The sequence below is a fragment of the Mustela putorius genome, unplaced genomic scaffold (assembly GCF_011764305.1).
Source record: "Mustela putorius furo isolate JIRA1106 unplaced genomic scaffold, ASM1176430v1.1 tig00000450_pilon_pilon_pilon, whole genome shotgun sequence".
Taxonomy (NCBI): domain Eukaryota; kingdom Metazoa; phylum Chordata; class Mammalia; order Carnivora; family Mustelidae; genus Mustela; species Mustela putorius.
Window position 1 is genome coordinate 1,323,255 of NW_025421385.1, and position 23,927 is coordinate 1,347,181.

Genomic DNA, 23,927 nt, shown 5'->3' on the forward strand with positions numbered 1-23,927 from the left:
GCTTTTATTTGTCCTGGCACCCAGCGAAGGCGGACACGGTTTCAAAGGTTGTAATATTTTATCCACCCGTAATTTTGAAGGCCAGACTCTGAGAAAAAGCAAGGACTCTGTGCTGCAAAGCTCTTTGCCTAAATTTCTCTAAATTTCTCCCTCCCTAATACAGGGGGTTGTGCTGTGATAAAAGCCAGAGGAACGGGCGGGGGGGCCCCTCCACCGTCCGCCGCCAGGCCACACGGACAGCAAGGCCGAGCGCCTGAGGAAAGGAACCGAGTTTCCCTTCTAAATGACTATGATCAGTTTAAGTGCAGAGAGACAGGAACAAATCGTAACAGGGAAAGCTTCAGTCCATAACCGGGGCGGCCCATTAGACACCCTGCGAACTCTCGCAACATCCATGCAGGAAACAACCAACCACAACCATCGGTGCGGGGACATAACCACGAGCGTCCAGGCATCGAAACGGACCCCCGCAAACTGTCACCAAGCCCCTCCATCGGGTCTCAGTGCAGCGTCCCAGGACACACGGCGCGAGGCGGTGCCGACAGGCCCCCAGCGCTGCGGGCGCACGAGCACGCGGAGAATGCAGGCGTTGCTGAAGCACGGGGAAGACACGGTTCACGCGACGTTCCAGAAAGCGCTGGTGCGTTTCTGACCACGCCTTGAACGGGAAGGCGATGACGCTACCTGTCGTCCCGTCGACTTTAGTCCATGAGGAAGGACATTTCTAACATCAGACCTACTAGAACACTGGAAGGGAGTAAAAACGTGATTTGTGTAGGTTTCTGTGACACGAGCACAGACACAGTGAAAAAGAAGTGCGGCTTACACAGGGCGGGTGGCACCGGCCAGGACCCAGCCTGTAGACGGGACAAAAGAGAGTCACATACACACAGACATGCACACACAGACACACGGCCATGGGCACACGCAGACACAGACATGTGCACCCAGCTACATGTGGGCACACGCTGACACATGTGCACACAGACACAGACACGTGCATTGTGTACATGCATGTGTGCACGTGTGTGTAAGACACACCTACACAGAGACCCATGTGTGCATGCACCTAAATGCACACGCGCACACTGATACACACATGCATACAGCCACGTGCACGTGTGCATACATGTAGGCAAAAATATATTGTGTGATGTGACCATGCACACATGCACACAGATACGCACACATGCACAGCCACATGTACGTGTGCACACATGTTTGTGGAGATGTGTGTGTGAGGTGACCAGGCACACATGCGCACACAGGAGGGACACATGTGCAGACACACACATGTGCACACATGTGTACACGAACACACCAGTGCACACATGCACACATGTATACATGCACAGATGCACACAGAGATACTCACGCGTGCGCACACACACACACACACGTGCATCCTACATAGACTTCTTCAGTGGAAATACCTGTTCTGTTTAGGAAAGTAGCAGCAGCCTGACCACTGACGTACAGTGACCACTGACGTACAGTGACCGAACCACACCCTGAGGCGGAGGCTTGTCTGGCGGCATCCGGAGCCTTCTGTGATGACGATGCTTTCCTGGGTCCTGGCAATCCCAGGGGCGGCTGTTCTGTCACAGATCCGTGATCACTTTGATTCCAGAAATCTCAGCAGTTCCCACGCCTCCTGGCATTTTACGGTTCTTCTTCCTTTTTTTTCTTCTCTGACTTTTTATTCAATGCCAGCAGTTTGGATGAAAAGAAATCTCCAATTGCCTCAGATCAAAAGAAAAGTATTAATGTGTTCGCTAAGTTTTGAAAATCAAAACCCCACGGATCTAGGACCCTGAGACCCAGGCCTGGCTGACTCAGGAGTCGGACGCTCCACCGACGGAGCCCCGGGGCGCCTCACTCAGTTGTCTTACAATAACCCTGCAGCGAACAACGTCGTTCTAAAGTGACTCTAATATCTGTACCCGTGTCAGCGGAAGCGCCACGTGAACGGGACTTTGAAATCTACAGGCACCTGCACGTTCTTTTTATTCTCACTTTGGATGAAATGGAACCAGCTTTCGTGAGGTGAGTTTTACTTCTACCCGCTTCCCGTCGCACACGTTCTGTGCCACAAGTTTATAGGATGGCATTGGAGCTGAGTGAGAACCCGGCCAGGAGAGTTAGCCGGAGCCGGGAGGCTGGGTCCGGACACACCGAAGCCAGCGAGGAGCTTATCCAGAGGCGCTCTGGCGAGGCCCCACGGCGGGCACAGCCAAGCTGAGTCAGGTTTCCACCAGGAGAGCACGGGCTCCTCTGGCCCGGCTCTGACCCCGCACGGGTGTCCACAGCACGAGCGTTAATCCAGAGGCTTCCCCCGGAAGCTTCCTCGCGGCCTTCCCAGACAGCAGCTGATGGCCGTCGTCTAAGGGAACATGGCAGACGCAGGACCGTTAACTCGGGTGGTAACCGCCACCTCTGCGGCACGCCACCACAGCGGTGCCAGCACAGCTGATCGCTCCTAGATCCTTCTCTGAAGACCAGGGCGTCTGATACTTGAACTTCTTCTTAGATCATTCCTCCTATGTCAGCACAGGTGACGCAGGGGCAAAACTACAATCAAGGCATCCGGATTTTTCTCAGATCGATGTGTCTAGAACCGGGACACACAAACTAGGACGAGGAAGGAGGGGGAGGGCCTACATGCCAGCTTCTCCGTGGAAGCCACCTGGCAGCCGTGGACCTGCTGCTTCCGTGGCGCACGGCCAGTCGCATCTCTAAGCTCCAGGACAGCTGCGGCAGCTGCGGCGTGCGGACGAGTCCAGCAAGTCCGCCCATCGGTGTCCGCGCACCCGCGTCCCCACCCCTGCTCCCCGCCCCCGCACCCGGCCCTGGCTCTGGTCCCCATCCATGCGCTCTGTGTGGTTTCGAGTCTGCTTCTGGGTTTCTCTCTTTCCTTTGCTCATTTATCTTGTGTCTGGCTTCCCCACATGAGTGAGATCGCACAGTATTTGTCTTTCTCTGACCGACGGATTTCACTCCGCGGAATCCCCTCGAGCTGCATCCGTGTCGCTGCAAACGGCAAGATTCGATTTGTGTCAGAGTACTGTTCTGCCGTGCACGCGCCCAGACACACACACACACACACGTCTGTGGACACTTGGGCAGCTCCCAGAGTCTGGCTATCATGGACATTGTTACTACGAACATCAGGTGCACATATCCCGTCAAATTAGTGCTTCTGTATTTTGGGGGGTGAACACCCAGGAGTGCGATTGCTGGGCCGTAGGGCAGCTCTGCTTAACTTCCTGAGGACCCTCCGTGCTGCTCCCCAGAGTGGCCGCACCAGCCTCCGTTCCCACCGGCAGTGCGCAAGGGCTCCCCGTTCTCCGCGTGCTCGCCAACACCTGCTGTTTCCTGTCTGGGTGATTTTAGCGGCTCTGACAGTGCGAGGGGGGAGCTCTCCGTGGTTTGATTTCATTTCATTTCCCTGATGATCAACAATGTGGAGCACCTGCTCGTGTGTCGGCCGCTTGTCTTTTTTCGAGAAATGTCTGTTCTTGTCTTCTGCCCATTTTTAACTGGATTATTTGGGGGTTTGGGTGTAAGTTGTACAAGTTCTTTGTACATTTGGGAACTAACCCCTTATTGGACACGTCATTTGCGAATGTCGTCTCCCATTCTGCAAGTTGCCTTTAGTTTTATTGACTGTTTCCTTCACGGCGCAGAAGCTTTTTATTTTGAGGAAATCCCAATCGCTCATTGTAGCTTCTGCTTCCCTCCCCCCAGGAGACAGATCCAGGAAAATGCAAATCATTTTAGTCCCTGGACACCCGTCGGGGCGCCTGTCCTTCCCAGTAAAGTGCGTGAGAACGCCACGGGCAATTTGTGTTGAAAAGTGACGTTGAACAACGCAAGAATGGTGGATCCTGATGCATAGGAGTCCTGGGGTCTAAACATTGCTTCTTCAAAGACTGTTTCATCTTCAAATATCTGGGCTAACTCAGTCTTTGTCGAAGGCACAGGAACATATTTCTAGTGTTGGGGGTTCAGTTTGGGAGGCTTTGGGCGTTCTGTTTTCATGGTCCCCGTGAGGGATGAGCTGCCCTCGGGGCCAGGAGACCCTTGTGTCACTTTGCCTCGTGAGGGATGAGCTGTCCAGTCACTACGGGTCTCTGAAACCCACGTGAGAGATCGTCAGAGGAGAGCCGGGGACGGGAGCCTCTGGGGTTCTGGACAGTCTCACACGGGCCATCGTAGAGCAGGGAGGAGGCCGTCCTCAGTCTAGACGATGCCGTCATGACCCGCAAGTTCTTACAGAGGCCCTGGGTGCCATGGAACCAGAAGTCAATCCAGCGCAGGGCGAGGGCCAGGAGGTCACCTTACAGGCGAAGCCCACTCATTCTCATCCCGGTGCCTCTTCAGGGAGCCACTCATAACAAGGAACGCTGGTTTCCCAAGTGTCCCGGCGCAGACCTGCCTCACTTCCCCTCACCACGCCTCCCAGACTCGCTGCCGCCGAAGGTCGTGGCAAACCAGCACCGAGAGATCCGCCAGCACCACGTCTCCAGCACCGAGAGGTCCGCCAGCACCATGTTTCCAGCAACACGTGTTCACTTCCTGTCTCTGAGCCATATTTTGGTGCTTCGCACAATATTTCAGTCCTTTTCATGGTGATGACGTGGGGCGGTCTGTGGTCACGTGCGTTCCCGAAAACTCAGATGAGGGCTGCCACCCTTCAGCACGGACGTCTTCTGTAAGCGAGATATGTGTGTTGTTTTTTTAGATGCGATGCTTGTACACACTTGTAGACTGCAGGGTAGTGTAGACAGAACTCACGCACACACTGGGAAACCAGAGCATTGATTGGCCTCGTTTTGTTGGGGAGCCCAGATGGCGCGTCTCTGCGGCGCACCTGCACCGAGTGACCAGAATCCTGGGACGGCTCGGCGGGTGCTGAGCAGTGATTTCAGAGCCAGACATGGAAGCTGCTTCAGGAATATCGATCATTCGCTTGAGGAACAAAGGTTCCGCGTGTGTCCGGGTCTTCGTCCAGACCATCTGACGTCCTTCATGTCTCTTTTCTCCAAAGGAATCAGAAACAGCACAGTTTGCTGAAACCTAACGGCCACTGAGAAAACAGGTCTGAGGACCGTGCTGAACCCTGGAAACCCAGATGGGTGGGGTTTGATGAATCATATTCTGTTTTCTACAACTGGGGAAGGATATTTAAGGAGAAAGAATCATCTTTCATTTACAAAACTCTTTTTGTAAAGTTATGCGTTGCTTTCTTCCATCACACAACGAGAGGCCGAGTGAGTCGTGGCGGCCCCAGAACCCCGCGTCTGCCTCCACGCGCCCTTTGGAGGTAGTTTTCACTGTGGGAGGCACGTGCGCGTGTATATGTGACTCCGTGACATCCTTTCTAATGCCACTGACTTGGATTATCTCACCTTTCATGGCATTCTTCTATGAAAGATATTTCCTATCTGTGCTTTAACATTTTAAAATTATATTTCCCTAATAAAGTAAAACTTAAGTTATAAATCGTATGGGCTTTGTTCACAAAAACTACAGGTCTCTCCTGAGAACGCGCTGCTGTCCGCGGGGCCGGCGCTGGGAGAAGAGCCTTCCTGTGCACCCCGTGGGTGGGCGGTGGCGTCAGACCCCCAGTGTCTTCGGACCCGGGTGCGACCTCCCCCCGGTGTGACCCCCCCCACCACAGAGCCTTCCTTTCAAGTAAAATCAAATACTTTGTTCATCGCATTTTCATAAACGCAGCAACTTACTGAAACGGAGCTGAAGCCACGTTTCCTGCCGCAGCGGCTGCTCCCTTCACCTCGCGTATCCCTCCGGGGGCAGGTCCGGGGGAGACTCACCGGGGCCAACCCGGCGGATGCCCAGAGCCCGCGTGCCCAGGCCAAGGACCAGCGCAGACGGGAGGGAGGCCGGGGGTGTGGTGCGGCGAGCGGCGCGTCTCCGCACAAGTCAGCGTACGTCCCTTTTCTGCCTCAACTCCCTGGGGCTCCCCACTTCCCGCTAAGTAAGAGCAGAGCCCCCCACCGCCACCCCGCGCTACTCCAGCGCTCCTTAGGGCGGTGCCCTCTCGTGTCCCCCGTCCTCGTGTCTCTACTCAGCCTCCCCTGGGGGCCTGGCTTCCTGCATGAAAAGGAGACGCACCTTCTGTGCGGTTCCCGCTCGGGCAGCAGCACCCAACCACAGGGTAGGAAAGGGGCTCAGTGGGCAGTGCTCTGCTGGCCCCGCACGGAGAGGGCGTTCCCAGTGTCTCTGGCCAGAGGGTCTCCCACGCACCACAGCTCACACTAGGGCCCCTCCGGGGCTTTTAAATGCTCAGGGTCTAAAACACTTGGACTCTGAACAAAGCATGATGGTGGAAAGAAAGCCTCGTGAGCACGTGAGCGCCGGTATGGGCAACACCCAGGTACTAGAACCCGCGGGTGGTGCCTGCGGACAGGATCCGGCCCGGGCGAGCCCCAGCCCCAGTGTGGGCGCCGGTGCTGGTCACGATGGGAGCCTGGGTCTGCGGGCCAAGCTCTCCCGTGGGGCCGAGGAGGGGGCTCTGCAGGAGCAGGCAGGGTGCCGACTTAGTCACGTGCAGAAATGGCCGGGACGTGTTCCCCTCGGGTACCGCGATTGTCTCGGGAAGGAAGGACGAGCAGGTGATTCAGAACGGGGCCAGGCTTGGAGCCAGGAGCCGAGACCCGGCCTGCGGTGGCCGAGGAAGTTCCACCTCGCTGAGGGCCTGCTGGGCCCACGCGGACACGGAGCAGAACCTCATCTCAGAGGCGGCTCTACTCTGGTCTTTTCTCTTAGCTAACAGGAAAAGGAAGGTCAATCCCTTTCTGAACGCAACCGTTTGTGCCGGAAATGTCAGCATATGTTGCCGAGTCAAACCCTTCATTAACATAGGAAGGATTTCGGTGTTTGTGCTGGTTACACTGAAATCTGATTCTTGAATCAGGACAATCAGAAATTACACGTGAAACGTCCGTGGGAAGGGAACTCATGGACAGCGGGCGCAGGCTGTGTGGGTCCCGCGAGCTGGCAGGAGAAACGAGGTGCGGTGAACCGAGGACGGTCCCCGGGGACGGTCAGAGCAGCCGGTGTCCTGGTCAAGTACCCCAAGGAAAGAGCATTAAACAGCTTCAAAAATGCCTCTGCTCCCGGGACTCACAGAAATTCCTCTTCCTATACACCACGAGAAAGTCCCACAAACTGAAAACCTTTCAGCGTTTGCTTATAAAAATTAGCAAGAGGAGAAAACAACGTGCGTGGCCATCGTGCTACCGGCCGCCCCGCTTACCTCTGCAGCTTCCTCGGTGCGCGATCTCCAGCTGAGGGTCTCTGCACTTGGCGCGCTGGAACTCGCAGCGGGACAGGAAGGTCCTGCCGTCCGACGCGCACAGGGGCTTCTGTAAGGAGCCCCCGCAGTCCAGGGCGCAGTCCTTGTCTTTATCTTGATCGACTCGCAGGAACTTGGGGGAGGGAAAAAACAAGAAGCCAGACAAACGTAAAGAGGCGTCCCGCAGAGTCGCAGAAAGCAGAAGTCTGCCCAGGCCACACACGGCGGCGGAGTGAGGCCCAAAGCGCAGCGGTGGTCCCTGAAGCCCCGAGCCCTGGGCCGCCGAACCCTCAAGCCGGCCGCGCTAAAGGGTGCACACAGCTCGGACGTGCAGGAATTCTGCTTGGTCCTCAACGCTCGTGCTCTCGGTCGTGACTTCGCTGGCGAGAACCCTCCCACACGCGCCGCATCTTGCCGCCCCCCTGGAGGTTGCTCCTGTGAGTCAAGAGGGGCCCGGGTGGCAGGTAACCCCTTCTCGGGTCTTGCTGGAGCTAGCTGGCCGTCTCTACATAAACACCAGGCCAGGGAGGCCGCGGATGGCCGTGACACGGCCGGCAGCCCCACACACGTACGCACACCCCCCAGCCTTACGTGGCCGATGGCGGGGCCTGCCCTCACCCAGGACTGCAGGCATCCGCGAGCGCAGGACCGCGTGAGGGAGCCCCCAGGACCGTCCACAGCCCCTCTGCAGCCACCGTGCTCCCGTCGCCCGCTCCAGGGTCCCTGTGCTTGCCCTGGTGCTCTGGTACCCTGACATGACCCTGCAGGGCCAGCCGTGTCTCCCGGGGCCCATCTGCCCCTCCCCCGCCCTCGGAGGACATTTCCAGTCCGACCTGTCTGTCCCCCATCTCTCGGGCAGAGCAGCGAGCAGGAAGGCGGCACTCGGGAAGGCTCTGTACATGGAATAAACAGAATCTCCACCTGCCTTTTGCACCCTGGTGTACCCCCTGCCCCACAGGGTTTTCTCTGACTTCTGGAGCACTAGCAGTTTGCCAAGCGAAAACAAGGAAGGAGAAAATAGGAAACTGAGAGATGTGGCTATTTTTTTTTTAAATTTTACTTATTTATTTGAGACAGAGAAAGCAAAGCCGCGGGAGTAGCAGGGTCAGAGGGAGAAGCAGACTCCCTTCTGAGCAGTGGCCCGACGTGGGGCTCGCCCCCAGGATCCCATGTTCGCGACCTGAACCGAAGGCAGAGGCTTCACCGACAGAGCCCCCCGGTGCCCAGAGCTGTGGCTATGACCGCGTGCTGCGTGGGGGCGGCTGGCCCCTGAGTACTGTGTGCACTGAACGGGTTTATTTGGCCTCGTTTGTCCCAGCGGGATTTATGGAGGTAAAGGGTCTCGTCCACTTGTTCCCTCTTCAGGACGAGAAAAAAAGGAAATTCTCAAATTTTAGATACTTCATTGCTCTTTCTTCTTTTTTTGTTTTTGTTTCATTTTTCTGATTTTTTGTTTGTTTGTTTTATTTCATGTTCTCAGTGCTCCAAGATTCCTTGTCTACGCGCCACGCCTGGTGCCGCGTGCGGTCCACGCCCCTCAATACCTCGTTCTTTGAAAGGTGCCGTGCTTTCCCGGGAGGCTCTGGGGTCCTCGCCGGCTCTGCTCCAGAGTGACCCAGAGCTGACTCGGAGACAGACGTGGAGGGAGGGAGGACCCGAGCAGGGGTGGACCCCACAGGGAGTCCGGGCAGGGCCTGGCGCCCCCGGTCGGGTCCTGGGAGGGAAGGGCCGAGCGCACCGGGGCCAGGAAGGTGCCGCTCAGACGTCCCAGAGCAGCAGCGGGGGCTGGGGAAGGTGGTCCTGTTCTCGCTGTCCGGATGAAGGCTCCAGCCGGGGACAGGTGCCGGGGGCAGGAGGCAGCGGGGTCTTCCCGGGGGGCCTGGGGCCACGGCGGGGACGCGCTGTTGTAACTTGCTCGGGCTCACTCAGCGGAGAGACGTGTGGAGACAGATCGCTGCTTTCTCACGTTGTGTGGAACGTTGTTCTTTTATTCAAAAATGGGCAAGGCAAGCCCACGCGATCTTTTGACAGAATTCTGTCTCCATGGAGTTTTACGGCCCAGTTTTTTTCTCTTTGCCCAAATGTGCTCGAACTTTCCAGCTCGGAGGTGCACCCCGGGGCTGCCGAGTTCCCGGGACGTGCTGACACCCCACAGCAGGGAAACTAGGGGAGCGCATCCACGGAAACGCGGCCTCCAGTTCCCCGGAGCTTCTCTGCGCGCCTCGCTGCTCCCGCAAAGCTCCTCTCACATGCACAGCCGGGCCCTGCAGGGCAGCGTCATGCAAACGAGAGACACAGAGACAGACAGGGGACAGACAGGGGTACAGAGAGACAGAAATGGGAGACAGAGAGACATTCAGAGACAAAGACAGACAGAGAGAGCAGAGACAGAGAGAGAAAAATCGAGAAAGAAACAGAGAAAGACAGAAACACAAACGGATAGACAGAGACTAACAGAGACAGACGGAGCCGGGAGACAGAGCACAGGTGAACCGAGCGCCCACCGGACCGGCCCTGCCCGAAGGCCACACCGGTCCCTAATTCCGGCCTGGAAGGGGGGTCTATTCACGTCTCCTGAAACCCCAGATCCCTTGCGGTAAGACACTGAAGTCATCCTTTTCCCTAAGGAGAGAGATGGCGTCTACATCGCACAATAGAGGAAAAAAGGCTCAGGGTTCTGGCGTTGGGAATTGGACCATAATCCCTGATAATTTAATGGTGCGGAACGAACAGGGGCACATTCCTTCATCAGAAAGAAGAGAACACACTCGACACACGTCGCTCCCCTTCCCACCGCTGACCACAGTCACTTCCGAGGCAGATGGTGTGCGGAGGACAGTGAGCTCTTACCTGGGCTGTTTGTTCTTTGACACACAAACCCCATTAGAGGAAAATAAAACAGCCCTCTTTTAAAGAATTCACTGTTTATTAAAAGAACTTGGTAGAGGGTCTTCAAACTAGTTAAGATAAAAGGTAATTTGCCAAATTTAGAAAGAAATCAGACACCGACGGACACGAAGCGAGACCTCAGAGTGCCAGGGGTCCCCGTGTCTGTGTCTTGACAACGTGGCGCTGTGCCCACGTACAAGGAGAGGCGGGAGGAAGTCACGGAGGGCGCCCGCGCGACCCTGCACGGGGCAGAGGTAGTAGGTCCGGGGCTAATGCATCAGAAACATGGTCTGTACTTCGCTTAGTACAACGCAAGGGTGTCAGCCGGAGGAAAGTTAGAACCAAACCCAAACACTGAAGAAACGGGTTAAACGGCTGGACTTTCCCTCCATGACACTGATTTAAGGCTTTTTTTTTTTTTTTCACTGTTTATGCTACGGGATAACACCAAGAAATACGTAGTTCCGCGGTGAGAACTTTCTAAATCAGAGCCCACTGGAAAGTAAGTACAGCTTCGAAGTGCATTTGCGGAATCTGCAGAGGAGACTCACCCTGGGGGCCAGGGAACAGACGCACGGTGAGGGCATCGGGGAGGGCACACACCCGCCCGGGCACAGGAGGGAAGGATCTTGAAAGCGACCGAAGGACGGGCATGAGCACGAGCGGTCAGGAGCACGAGCCCGGGAAGGAGTTCCTGCCTTCGCAGTAAGCCAGAGAACCGGGATCGGCGGGGCCAAGGGAGAACCTGTCCTGTCTACAACCCGCCCCAAAGGGTAAAGTGGAGCCAGTAGGACACTTGCCCCAGGGCGCTTCTCCCAGCAAGACTGCCTTTGCGATCACCCCTCACGCGCTGGAAGCAGTACGAGCCGAGCCGAGTCAGACCAGCTTCAGCGGAACTTAGTGGATAATTACTGAGGGACTGTTCTCCACCGTTCTCATCTCCAGGGCAGCGGGATTCAGAGGAGGGCCTGCCTGCTGAGATTAAGGGGGCAGCAAACCTGGAACCACGAGTGATCACCGGGTCGCCGGGACACCCCATGATCACCGGGTCAAGAGAACGTAGCAGGTTTTTCAACGAACATGCGGGAAACAAATTAAGGTCCATCCCTTCTCTCCGGGTCAATGCTGAGGGGCTGCCTGTGACAGGAGGACCCACCAGAGGGGCTGACAGGTGACGGAAGGGGTAACATGGGGGCCAGAGCAGTGCCTCTGAGTGCCAACCCCAGGAGGAGTGTCCACTTTCAGTGGGGAACCAAGAAAGACCTCTCAGGGCTTGAAAGCCTCCAGGGGAAACACAGTCCCAACAGCCTGGATGAGACGTTCCGGGACGCAGTTTCCGGATGCCTCTCTGGTCAGTGAGGACATGGAAAGAGTGCCGGCTCACAGAGGTGAAAGCAGGAGCCTAGAAACCGTCATTCTCCTCTTTATTGGCCGTGCCGCCTTCACACCGGCATGCACGCGAGACTCCCTGCGAGTGTTTCTGTAGACCGCTGGCTGGCCGCTGGTCCCTGACCCGCTGTGTCCCGGGACTCTGCTGGCTCCTCTGGGGACACCTCCTTCCGCCGGCAGGTTTCGGCTCCAGCCCGCGCGGGGGACGGGCGGGTGCCGGGTTGGCTCCAGCCCGCGCGGGGGACGGGCGGGTGCTGGGCCTCCTGCTTTGCTCTCTTCTCCTTGCCCCAAACTCTTCCTTTGCGGTTGCTTCCCGCACCTGCTCCCGCATCAACACCAACGTCAATGTCCTTGCATTTCTGCGTCTTGTTAGCGCTTCTTGGAGGTAAGTCAAGAAATCTCTTGGGTTATTCATTGTTCCAGGTTCATGTTAATTTGAGATTCAGTGAGAACCTGGTTATCATAAAATCCTTAACAAAAAACGATGTGGATGGTATTGCCTTAAGACAAGAAGGATTTTGGCAAAACATACATCAATCAATCAATCAATCACATTAGTCAACATTCGTCCTTGCTCCCGGCATCAGACGTGACTTGTCTGCACACGGCGGTTTCGACTCTACTTCCCTGTAGAAGACGGCACGGAACAGGATTTCCAGCCCCAGCTGTCACACCCCCACCCGAGGGTCCCACCAGACTTCCCATCACGTTACGGTGCTTACAGAGGGCTCACTCGATCTGGGGCACGATCCCCATTGATTCCAGGGACAACCCAGTGCCACTTGCTAACCCAGAATCCCAGGAAGAATCAAGGGACACACCAAATGTCAAATGTGTCACGATCTACGTGTCCCTCTCGGCCGCAGCCTCATGAATCGGCACGAGGCTGGCACGGGGAGACGCTAGAGCGGACACTCAAGCACCCCCGGGGGCCCACGGGACCGTCACCCCACAGGCTAGTGGGGACGTACATTCCCCCATGTGGCCTTGGCCACCCCACAAGGTGTCTGGTGTGCAGCCGGGGCTCGATGCAGGCTTGTCTGGTGTGACCCTGCGGCACTCACTCCAGAGTGGCCAGGGCACACGGCGGAGGAAAGGGAGGGGGTGGGGTGCCCGGAGGCAGGAGTGCAGGGGCGAGGGCGAGCCGAGGCCATGGACGGACACGTGCGCCCCAGGAGGAAGCCCCGGCCGGCACGCCCCGCGGTGACTGTTCGAACGAGCAGTGCTGCCTGACTGGATGCTCCATCCGTCTGTCCGTCCACCGGCCTCTGCGGCACATGCCTTACTTGGCAGGCATCCCAGCATCGGTGGACTGAGGCACACAAAAGCTCAGATATCCACTCTGCCCGTCAGCGGTGCCAAAACTGAACATTCCACCTGGAGAACCATTCCCAGTGACGGGGAAGTTTACGCAAGAAGTGTCTAAAAGTGAACATGAGAGGGATTAAATCCCTGCCAGACTCCGCGTCCCCAACACCCCCATCCGCACACCGGGATCACCACGGCTCTGTGTTGACGGCACCGCCAGGGACTGGCTCACCGCGTGCACCCCCGGTCTTCCCCGCAGGGACCCTGATTTGCAGACCAGGGTGAAACCAGATATCCCAAGGAGGTCGTGCGACCACTAGCGGCCCGACCTGTGTCGTGGAGCCGCGTGGCTGGAGGTGCCCGCCACGGGCCATGGGCTGTGGGCCGTGGGCCGTGGGCCGTGGGCACAGCTGGCACCCGTGTTCCGAGAGGGGCTCCGCAGGATCTGTGACTCCCCCAAGCACTCCACACTTCCGGAGGTGGCGGAAGGAGCAGCACACGGCCGCTGTTTCTCTTTGTGTCCTGCTTTCCTCGATGACCGGATGCATTTCCTTGATGACATGACAGTTTCAAAGGCCGGAGTGTCTTCTTGGAGCTCCTGCTCATTTCGAAGCATTTAGACCAAAGTACGCTAAAATGCCTGTTAGAGGGCAACCTGCGAAGCCAGGGAAGTCTTCCGGAGGCTGACACAGCAGATCACTTGTTCCCTGGCCGGACCTCCGTGGGGACCACATGCTGCAGGGAAACTGCTCCCACTGTGGGCGTCATGAGGCAGGAATCAGGAACCAGGACACGAGCCCTGGCTGGAAGCAACCTGTTCACGCGGCCACGGGGAGATTGCCACAGCACCCGGAAGCGGGCATGAGGACAGGGGGTACCAGGAAGCGCACCGGATGCTTCCGACTGGGCTGGCACTTGGGGGGAAGGAGTACCTCACGTCAGGGCCGGGGATGCTGCTCTCCAAGCGGCACCGGGTCTGGGTCTGCATCCACAGCCAGCAAGACCCCCAGAACCTCGTCTCCACCCCCGCTACATCGAATCCCCGTCTTCCTCCCCGTGTCCATCATCTCGCACTTCCTCAGACAAGACGTGGGCCCAACCTGGATTCTGAAAGTAGGGGCTCCCCCTGCCAATCAGGGTCGCAGGGCTCACGATCGCCACAGGTCTGCTTCCTGCAGGTTTCCCCGACAAGTCCGAGCACAAAGCAGGTTCTAACAAGGATGTGCCGTGCGAAAAAGCCGGACGACGGGATGTTGCTGGGACATCCCCAGTGTGCAGAGCAGCCAGGATCCCAAGGGAGACGCACTCAGCAGAGGCAGGAGAAGACCCTCCTCTCCCCCATACTCATCGCCACCAACCAGCACAACCACCACGCCCCGAGGGGAAAGAAACAGATGCGGAGGTCCGAGTCCCTTTCTTGTTATGGAGAGAACCGATCCCTTGTGCTCACGGGCTGGGGGCAGTGCAGACGGAATGATGCTGTCGGGGCTGGAGGCTGGGAGGGGCTCGCGGGGACAGAGGCGCAGAGACCCGGGCCCTCAGGGGACGCCAGGTGCAGGTGCCCCTTCAACTGAAGAAGCGACAGAGGGTCCCAGGGCCGGTCACCCAGCGAGTCCGTGACACCACAGGAACCACAGCAAGGACTCGGGAACCAGGCGATTAGCCTCCTGCAAGTACGCCTGCCAGGGTCCTCGGCCCAAAGGCGCCAGCGCTGGGTCATCTCTCCCAGGCCTCAAGCCCAAGGCTGCAGTAATTCCCCCGAAACACAGGACCAGCCTCTAAAGGAAGCTTCGGGGGACGTGTGGCAGGGGGGCTGCCTTCCGTCCCGCTCTCCGCTCTCATCAGCTCCCGCCTCGAAGGCAGGCGGTGCCGGTCATGTCTGGTGTCCTCAGAAGACAAAAGGGCTTATTCTCCCTCTCACCTTGGTTTGCACATTAGAACAAATTCTTCACATTTTTTACAGTCTTGGTGCATGTCACGAGATAGCCAAGGCATGGGATCCTTCCACGGGAATTCTCTTCACGGTTCTTGGACATGCAGCATCTGAACGGCAGTCACTCCGGCACCCCAAATTGTCATCATCATTGCAACGCGTAAGTGCAACCCTGAGGTGGGTGGGACCGTCTGGAAGCCCCACGTTCACTAGAGCTGGCGCTGCTGGAGTCCGTCACCTGACGCCTGTCACTACGGCGCCCGGGTCACCCTCCGCCAGGTGCCTGTGCGGGGAGAACCCACTCGCCGCTCTAACCCGCAAGCCTCCTCCAAGCAAAGGTGTTTCAGGGGAGCATGACGGCTGCATGGCAGGCGTCCCTCCGAAGCCTTTAGAACACGCAGCTTGCTGTCGCCTCGAGCCGTACATCGGGTGTGGGGACACCGTTAGCTGCATGCCGCCATGTGTACTGAAATTAATCAAATTAGATGAGACTTAAAATTCGGGTGCTCCTCCCAGGGGAACGGGGGGGAAGAGAAACAAGACAAAATCAGAAAGGGAGACAAACCTTAAGAGATGATAAAACCGTAAGAGACTTGGGGTGGGGGCTGGGCAGCCGGGGGACGGGCAGGAAGGAAGACCCGTGGTGTCCCAAGCACTGGGACACTAAACTGGGACACCAAACCCCACCTCTGAAGCTGACAACGCACCGCAGCTTAATGAATTCAATTTAAGTAAACTAAACAACAGAATGAAGGAGTTCCAGTTTCTCGCCACACGGTTGCTCTGAGAGCCCAGAGCCGACCGCGGGCGACGGTGTCTCCCTCGCCGAGGACGGCTCTCCCGCGCACTGCCGCCAGGAAGCAAGGCCTGGAGGCGGTCAGTCCCTCGTCTGGCCTCCTAGAGCCTACGGTTTTAGAACAATTGCAAAAGGACAACTAAAAATCAATTCCACGGCAAAATGCTGACAGAAGAACCTTGTTTTGAAAAAGTGATGCTGAGATTCACAATGTTAGTTAGGAAGGAAAGAGAAATGCCTTCTTCCAGGGAGGAGGAAGTGGGTGATGTCGGCCGAGGGGATCGAGAGGTTTCCGAGGCCACCGTGGGCCACTGCAGGGGAAAGAGCAGGAGGGAGGCAGAGCCCGTGCGGGGACGGCAAGCCAGGGAAGCAGCGGAGTGAGAAGATGCTGCGACACGGGCAGTGAGTGAGCACGGGGACACGTGGGACGCTGGGCCTCACCCCCGAAGCCCACGGGGCTGCCCCAAACAACAGCTTCACTCTGTGCTCCCGGGGCCCCTGTCAACCAGGCGTCTGGAACCGAGCATCGTGTGCACGTCACCCACACTTACAGGGAAACAAGTGTCCCACAGAGACACAAAGAGAACTTGGGGTTTTTCCGAGGAAAGTGTCCAAACTCTGGAAGCAAACCCCGCAGCCTTGCCTGCACTCGGCGCTGACGGCCCTGGGTGAATGTCCAGCAGCGCCGGAGACGCTCATGAAAGAATCCAGCTTGCCCTCGTGGGGGTCCCAGAGCCCCCAGCCTCCAGTCGGGGGAGGAGCACGCCGGCAGTTCCCGGGATGGGCAGAGCCCGAATTCCATGACTCAGAGCATGGACACGGCCTGGCCAATCAGCTTCAGAACTTGGGGGTCAGGAACCAGTGCCCTGATCTAGCAGGGCCAACAGACACGTCCTGTGGCCAGAGAACTGGGAACCCTAGGAGTCAGGGCAAACCAATAGTTGCACCTTTGGCGGCGCAGCTCGGGGACTGGGCTGTGCGGGCATCGGGGGACAGAAGGCCAGGACAGCAACATTAGGAGAAAGACGCCCTCAGATGATGTCCGCTCTGAGCGCCGGGGCTCCCTGCCCCGGAACATCAGTCACATCCCAAGTTGAGCACGGCTCCGTTCCAACACCTTTATCACATTTTTCCCATCTTCTTGGCAGGGAGATGCGTCCAGGAAAGATTTCCAGTGAAGCTTCACTTACCCAAAAAGATTCTGCTGGGCTCTTTCTCTGCATTTCAGTGGAAGTCCAGAAAAATGCTAAGTGTGAAATCCAGGACAAGGGGAGAGGGAAGAGGTAAGTCTCTGACGTCCCTGGAAGCCCCTGACTGGGGAGACGGACAGGACTGCCACGGCGCCTGTCCCCGCGTCCAGCCTCCCGGCCCCAGACGCCCCACTCTGCCATCGCACTGCGAGTGAAGCCACGGGGACCGTCTGCGAGGGGACGCAACTCTGACCAGCATACGCCACGACTATTTAAGAAGCTCGACAAGATGTGGACCGATATGCTGGGAATCCCATCAAACCAAGAAAACAGTGAGGTTTGTAATGGAAACAGAGACACACTTGAGTTTAGGATTGTCCAATAGCATCGGGACAGTCCCACACTCCTAACACTCGGATTCCACGGCCGGTGACGTGCAAAGCTCACAGAAGTGGCTGCTGCATGGAAACCTGTGACGTTTTCCAGAGAGTGACTCCGTTAGGAGCTCACGTCAAATAACCCTGGATGGCAAAAACCAGTGAGGACCCCGTGAGGACAGAGGCATTTAACTCTGGAGTGCATGGCGATGGAGGAGGTTTTCTCTGCTGCCATTTAACTGGGGGTGGGGGGGGCAGGGTTTATGCAATTTTTGAAACACATGTGTGCGTCTCTGCGTTACCAACATGCTCATCTGAAATGATTTTAACCACCCAGCGTGTCACATACTTAAAATTTTGATGTTACTATATATCAAACTAACACAATTTCAGGCAAGGAAACCGTCACAGGGCCCAATCTTATCACACTGAGGTCCATTCTGAAGACATCTTCATACTTTGAAGGTCGTTTCCTGAAGCCTTTCTTTGGCTCCGTCCCGCACGTGAGAGTCGCATCCCGTTCCTGCAACACCGGCCTCCCCACGCACCATGGCTACGTGGCACCTTGTCAAAGTGACGGGAACCGGGTTGTCCCAACTGTCCACTGGTGAGGACCGGCTTTCCAGCCAGCGCCCTTCACAGACCACCTCTGAGCATCTATGCGTTCATCCGTGTCGTCTTTATTCAAGTCTTCTTGGAAACTACCTGCCCAGCAATTTATGAAAGACTCAAGAAAACATCCCCAGGGACATGAATTTCCTCCCATAGCCCCGGGTTCAAGCTGCCAGCGGGCGCGGCGTGGGCAATGGGAGAAACGCCCCTCGCCGTGTGGATGGCAGCACTGGCCAGGGAGCGCGGGCCGGTCGCGGTGCCGGCGCCCTTTCTTGGGGGCGAGCTGTCCCCCGTGACCCACCTCCTGCCCCTGTCTCTGTGTGGGCTCCCCCAGTGTGGCTGACCCGCCACCACTGTCGTCCCAGAACCTAGGGAGAAGCCTGTCCAGCTCCCCGACCTTGCTCTGTAATAATGTCCCCGTCACCGTGATGCCCCGGGGGCTCCCACGGCCCCTGCAGCCTCCCAGTCTCCCTCCGGCCCCGGGCGGTCTCTGAAGGGGGACCCGGCCGGCTTCCGATGAACCAGGGAGTGGTGGCAGCTGAGAGAACCGGGCGTCTGCGCAGGTGTGGGTGGGCACGGGCAGGCGTGGGCAGGCACGGCGGCCCTTCCTCAGGCCCCCAGGAGAGCCCGACTAAAACCTAAGGGGCCTGGACGGGAGGTAGGTATAGGAAAGGGAGAGCATCTTGGAGCAACTTCGTGCGCACGTGTGCGCAGAGTGTGCACAGAGTGTGCGTAGAGTGTGCACAGCGTGTGCGCAGCATGTGCTTGCGTGTGCGCAGTGTGCGCAGAGTGTGCACAGAGTGTGCGTGCGTGTGCGCAGAGTGTGCGTGCGTGTGCGCAGAGTGTGCGTAGAGTGTGCGCAGAGTGTGCTGCGTGAGTGCAGAGTGTGCGTGCGTGTGCGCAGAGTGTGCTTGCGTGTGCACAGTGTGTGCAGAGTGTGCATGTGTGTGCGCAGGGTGTGCACAGAGTGCACAGAGTGTGCGTGCATGTGCGCAGACTGTGCTAGCGTGTGCGCAGAGTGTGCGCAGTGTGCTTGCGTGTGCTCAGAGTGTGCGCCGAGTGTGCACAGAGTGCACAGAAAGAGGCCACGAGGATGCCCCCGCGACGGGCTGCTCTGAACACAGGGGCATTTCCACTCGAGACAGAACCTTCTCCGCCTCCACAAGGAGTTCTTCAAATACAAGCTGAGTGTGCGCAGAGTGTGCATTTCCACTCGAGACAAGTAGTTCTTCAAATACAAGCTGGGATGCTTCGCACGCTGGTCGAAGACGGAGGAGACATTGTCCTGTTTAAATAAATCCAACTGTACTGTCGGTGTCTGGTAGGATCAGAACATCCCTACGGCTCATGTGCGCAGTTTGCTCTCCGCACGCGCGCTCGGCCGGACCCCAGCAGCGCTGCCCAGGAGGCGCCTGGGCCCCCAGCCCTGCAGACCGGTTCTCAGAGACTCTCTACTTGCCCTTCACTCCCCGGCCGGTTCTCGTGCACTCGGGAAACTCAGCATCGATAACGCCACAGGCGCAAAGCTGTGACTTTGCTGAAATGAGGTCAGTCCTCTGCTCCACACCGTTGTCCGGCTTCGTCCTTCCGGCTCCCCAGCCCCAGCGCGACCCCGACCAAGCACGGCCCCGCACACAGACAGACAGGGAGGGCCCGACAGGGGAAACACTGGCCACGACCTGGGCGGACCCAGCGCGAATTCTACCAGATGATCAGAAACACTTCCCGCTGTCAGAAGTGACACCCAGGGCTGCGCACGGTCGTCCTTCCTGAGGGAGGCACGTCCCCACCCTATGTAAGTGACACAGACCCAGGGCTCTCCCCTCCACGTCCTGCCCCAGTGGGAGCGGGAAGGGCAGACCCCAGACCCCATCGGCCCCGGCGGCCATGGGCTTGTGGCCAACTGAAGGGGAGACCGACCACATAAGAAGCTTGTGGCTTCCCGGCTGGGCCACAACACGCCCACGGCATGGCCGCCGTATTTGCCCACCTGCCGTCCCAAGGCTTCCCAAGCCGGGGCCCAGGCTGCCCGGGGACAGCTCCATCCCAATGTGAGGCCGACTTCACCACTTATAAGACCAGGGTGCCAGGGGTGCCGGGGCGGCTCAGTCAGTGAAGTGCCGGATTCTTGACCTCAGCTCGGATCGCAATCTCTGAGTCGGGAGATGGAGCCCTGCATCAGCTCGAGCTGGACGTTCAGCCTGCTTGGGGGTCTGCTGTGCCTCTGCCTCTCCCTGCCCGCCTGGGCACGTGCTCTCTCTCTCAACAGTAAATAAAAGTAAAACCGGGGCACGAGGGCATTTCTCAGGTCCATCAGGTTTTAAAACCACGAAACTCTTTCCGCCAACTGCTTGCCTCAGAGTCCCACGGTGCTCTCCAGCGTAGGTGGGCCAGGGGCCCGTGGACGGAAGCCATGCTCTCTACGCTTGTTAGGGGTCAACCAACCCTGTGTGGGGCTGTCACCCCTTCCGACGCCACCTCCTCTGGCACAGCAGTTCATACTTCTGGGCCGGTCCCTCTTCCCTCCTAGACATGGATCCTTGGGCCGAAGTGCCTGGAGCTGCCGGCTGGGGACTGGGGTCCCCGTGCCTTCCCCTCCCAGAGTGCTCAGAGGTCAGGCCGCCCCCTCACTGCCTTTCACACACGGACTTGCCCCAGACCCACGAAAGCAAGGCTGCGGGTCAGGAGGCGACAGACAGGATCGGGCGTGTAGACGTTGTGGGCTGATGTTTCCCTCAGAAACGTCCTGTCTCACCCCGGTACCTGCGACTGCGACCGTATCTGGAAACAGCATCTGCTGACGTGACCCCCTGTGGCCCCTGCATCCGATCGCCAGTGTTCTGGGTCGAATTCTGTCCCCCAAAATCCGTATGTGAAGTTCTAACTCCCAGACCCAGAACGCAGCCTTGCTGGGAAAGAGCTGCCGCCGAGGTGAGTAGTTCAGTTAAACTGAATCGCGTTTGGGGAAGAAGAGCCTTTATTCCGCCAGGACCGTCGTCCTAGAGGACAGAGCAATCTGGACACAGACACGCACATGGGCTCGTGCTGGCTCTGTCTCTCTCTGTCTGTCAAATAAATAGATAAAATCTTTAAAAAACTACTCAAAAGGGGAGAGCGAGCCACATCTGTATGTAGGTTTAGCGCCACATCTGTCTTCTCTGATCGCGGGTTTCCACATTCTCACTGTAGCGGCCCCTTCTGTAGACCGGACGGGCCAGGCGTCCGCAGAGCCCACGAGCGCTACCGAGCCTCCCTGCGCAGAGCCGAGCCCCCACATCTTTTCTGCGTCTTCCGTTTCCCACACCACAGACGTTTGCAGGCCCGAGGAGAGGGCTGAATGGTTTATGAGCCAGAGACGGGCCATGCACGTTGGCCAGCCGCTCTCGACACAGCACCCGAAGCCCAGCGAGAGCCGAGTGCCGAGGAGAGGGGCTCTGGCAGGGCGACTGGCGCCAGGAGCTGGGTGGCCACGCTCCAGGGGCGCACACGGAGAGGAGGGGAGGACGGAGGGCCAGCCTTGCCTGTCCCCCAGGGGGCATGGGGCTCAGAGGACAGGCGCCTCGACAGCCCATCGGGGTAAGAGGAGAAAGCCAGGCAAAGGGCGCAGGTCTGCTCCGTGTGCCGAGAGAAGGTGAGCACGGTGTGGAGGGGGGACAGGGCTGGGCGCGGGGGACGCGGTCCCCGTGGGCGGGGGACAGCGGAGGCCAGGGCACGTACTTGCTGTCCCAGCTGGACCCCGCCCACCAACGGGAGCAGACACGGCGGTCTCTGCAGGGTCTGAGGACACGCCGGGTCTCCTTGCCAGAAGGCGCGCCCTCCCTGCCCCCCCACACGTCGCCTGCCTTCTGTCCACTCACATGTGGCACAGAAATGAGTGAATTCGCCGAAACACAACCACCAAGCAAGTCCACCCTGGCCAGCCTGGGTACAGCTTCTGCAGACGTTTACAGAGGCCCCGTGTGCACTAGAACGGGCCCCTGCCCGCACCGCGGCCTGCAGGCTGATCCCGTGGACGCTGGCATCCGTGACTCGTGCAGGAAAGGCCACCATGCAGGCTGAGGGCTCGCCCGGGACTCTGGCTCCACAATGAGAAGTGGCAGACGTGGACTTGGACAGCAGAGAGCTGGAACCAGGAGTTTCTGTTTGGTGAGACCCTGGGCACCCAAGAGAACCCCAGCAGAGGTGCCCAGGAGTCAGGTTTCCAGACGGCCTCCGAGCGCCCTGCCACGGACTCACGGGTGCCCCGCGACGGGTTTGGGTGCCCCTGCGGCTCTGAGGAAAGAAGCCTTGGGAGCAGCTCTTTCCAATGGAAGCCACGCAGACACCAGCCTCGGTGGCACTGGTCACCCCTATGTCCGTGACACAGAGGCAGGGGACACCTCCTTCCCCAGCCCGACGGTCCCCTCCCCAACCCCCAGCACAGCCGCGGGGCTCCCTCAAGGGACACAGCAGTGCTGGAACAGAGGGGGACATGAGGGTCCCGGGCCGGAGCTGTCCGTGGGCAGAGACAAACAGCTGCCTTCAGAGTCCGCAGCCAGGACCTGGCCGCCCCGCTGTGCCCTCAGATCTCGGCGACTCCAGACTCGGAAGCTTTCTCGGGCGTAGCCCTCTTGGGCTGGACCCGGAATGGACCAGGGGTGCCCACGGCGAGGTGCGGAGAAGACGCGGGCCGGGGAGGAGAAGTGGCGAGCCCCGTCCTAAGTCTTGTCTTCACCCCCAGACATTCTACGGTCTCTTCATAGATGCTCGGAGTTACTCCGATATTACAGAATTAACCTCTTACATGAAATACTTTCAAATTTGATGAAGAGCCATCGGAACCCATAGGGAAACTCCTCACTTTTCTTACTAACACACAGAACCTACCAGCATTTCCCATTTCCTGATTCCCTTTGCTCTGCGGAGCAGAACTCCCGGTAAACGTAGTCTATTAACACGTCCCAACGTATTTAGAAACGACCGGCTACGCGTGATGGTCTCGGCAGCACGCACGAACGTCAGTCCGTTCTAGGTCTTTAGTCACTGATGGACGGCGGAATCCTTCTCTGTAAACCTGAGCAGTTCGAAACCAGACGTCCCACGGGACTAGACGCGCCGCTGCTCTCCCAGAGTTCGGACGCCCTGCACCACGGCTCTCTGTCCCGCACAGCCGGAGGGCTGAGCGGGAAGCCGACTGCCTCAGACGAGCCCCGTTCCTGTCGACCCGTCAGCATGCCGGGCACAGGCACACTCTGCTCCAGGGGGCCACCTCCATCCGGCTCCCTAGAAACACTCTCCTGCCCTCCTCCTCCGGCTGGCCCGCCCACCCGACCCCCTCTCCGGGGAGGAGTTCCGTGTCCGGGGACTCAGCTAACCCTCCAGCTCCCCTCTACTGACCCAGCCATGGTCACCCTTCGTTCACCGGGAAGGCTTCCACCGCTGGCATCTCAGCCTCCTCGGGACACGGAGCAGGTCCAGACTCACACGGCTCTCGCTCCAGCAGGGCTTATGCCTTTGCTCCCAACAGGAGGGAAAGACTCCAAGGCCCAGAGCGGTGGTTGATGACTGTGCTTCGATCCGGCGTCCAGCGGTGGGCGCAATCCGTGCCTACGCTCTCTCCCAGCAAGCTGCTGCCCCACTTACATTCACATGTGTGTCTGTGCACAAACACACACACACACACACACACACATGCTCTCTCCCAGTGAGCCGCCCCCTCACACGCACGTGTGCACACGCACAGACACACATGCACATGTGCACACGCACAGACACGCACACCCACGTGTGCACACGCTCTCCCCGTGAGCCGCTGCCCCGCGGCCGGGACCCCGCTGGGCCGCTGTGTCTTCAGCACACGCTTCTCATTCCCTCCTGTCCTCTCATGCCCGGCCCCGACGCGGACACAGGAGAAAGAAAGGGCTCAGTTACGTTCCAAAGGTCCTCGAAGAAAAGAGGTGACGGAAACACTCCTCAGCGAGAGACCAGTGACTGGACTGCGTCGAGCCGCGCGCCGCGTGAGTGAGAACGCTCCACGCTCTGCACACCGAGCCGCTGAGCGGCAGCGATGGGAGCCCGAGGCGGGAGGCCATGCCGGTGCGGGCTGCTGGTCGGCCGCTCTCCTGCAGGGCCT

At 58.5% G+C, this 23,927-nt stretch overlaps 1 protein-coding gene across 2 annotated transcripts in view; it reads right to left on the bottom strand.

Moving 5' to 3' along the window:
- The window catches only part of SMOC2 (SPARC related modular calcium binding 2), a 138,299-nt gene that overhangs the window by 90,430 nt on the left and 23,942 nt on the right, over positions 1-23,927 (bottom strand). For both annotated transcript variants that reach the window (XM_045080005.1, XM_013044334.2), the window contains exon 2: positions 7,283-7,454. In XM_045080005.1, the coding sequence (XP_044935940.1) occupies positions 7,283-7,454 (172 nt within the window). The remainder of the gene's footprint in view (positions 1-7,282; positions 7,455-23,927) is intronic.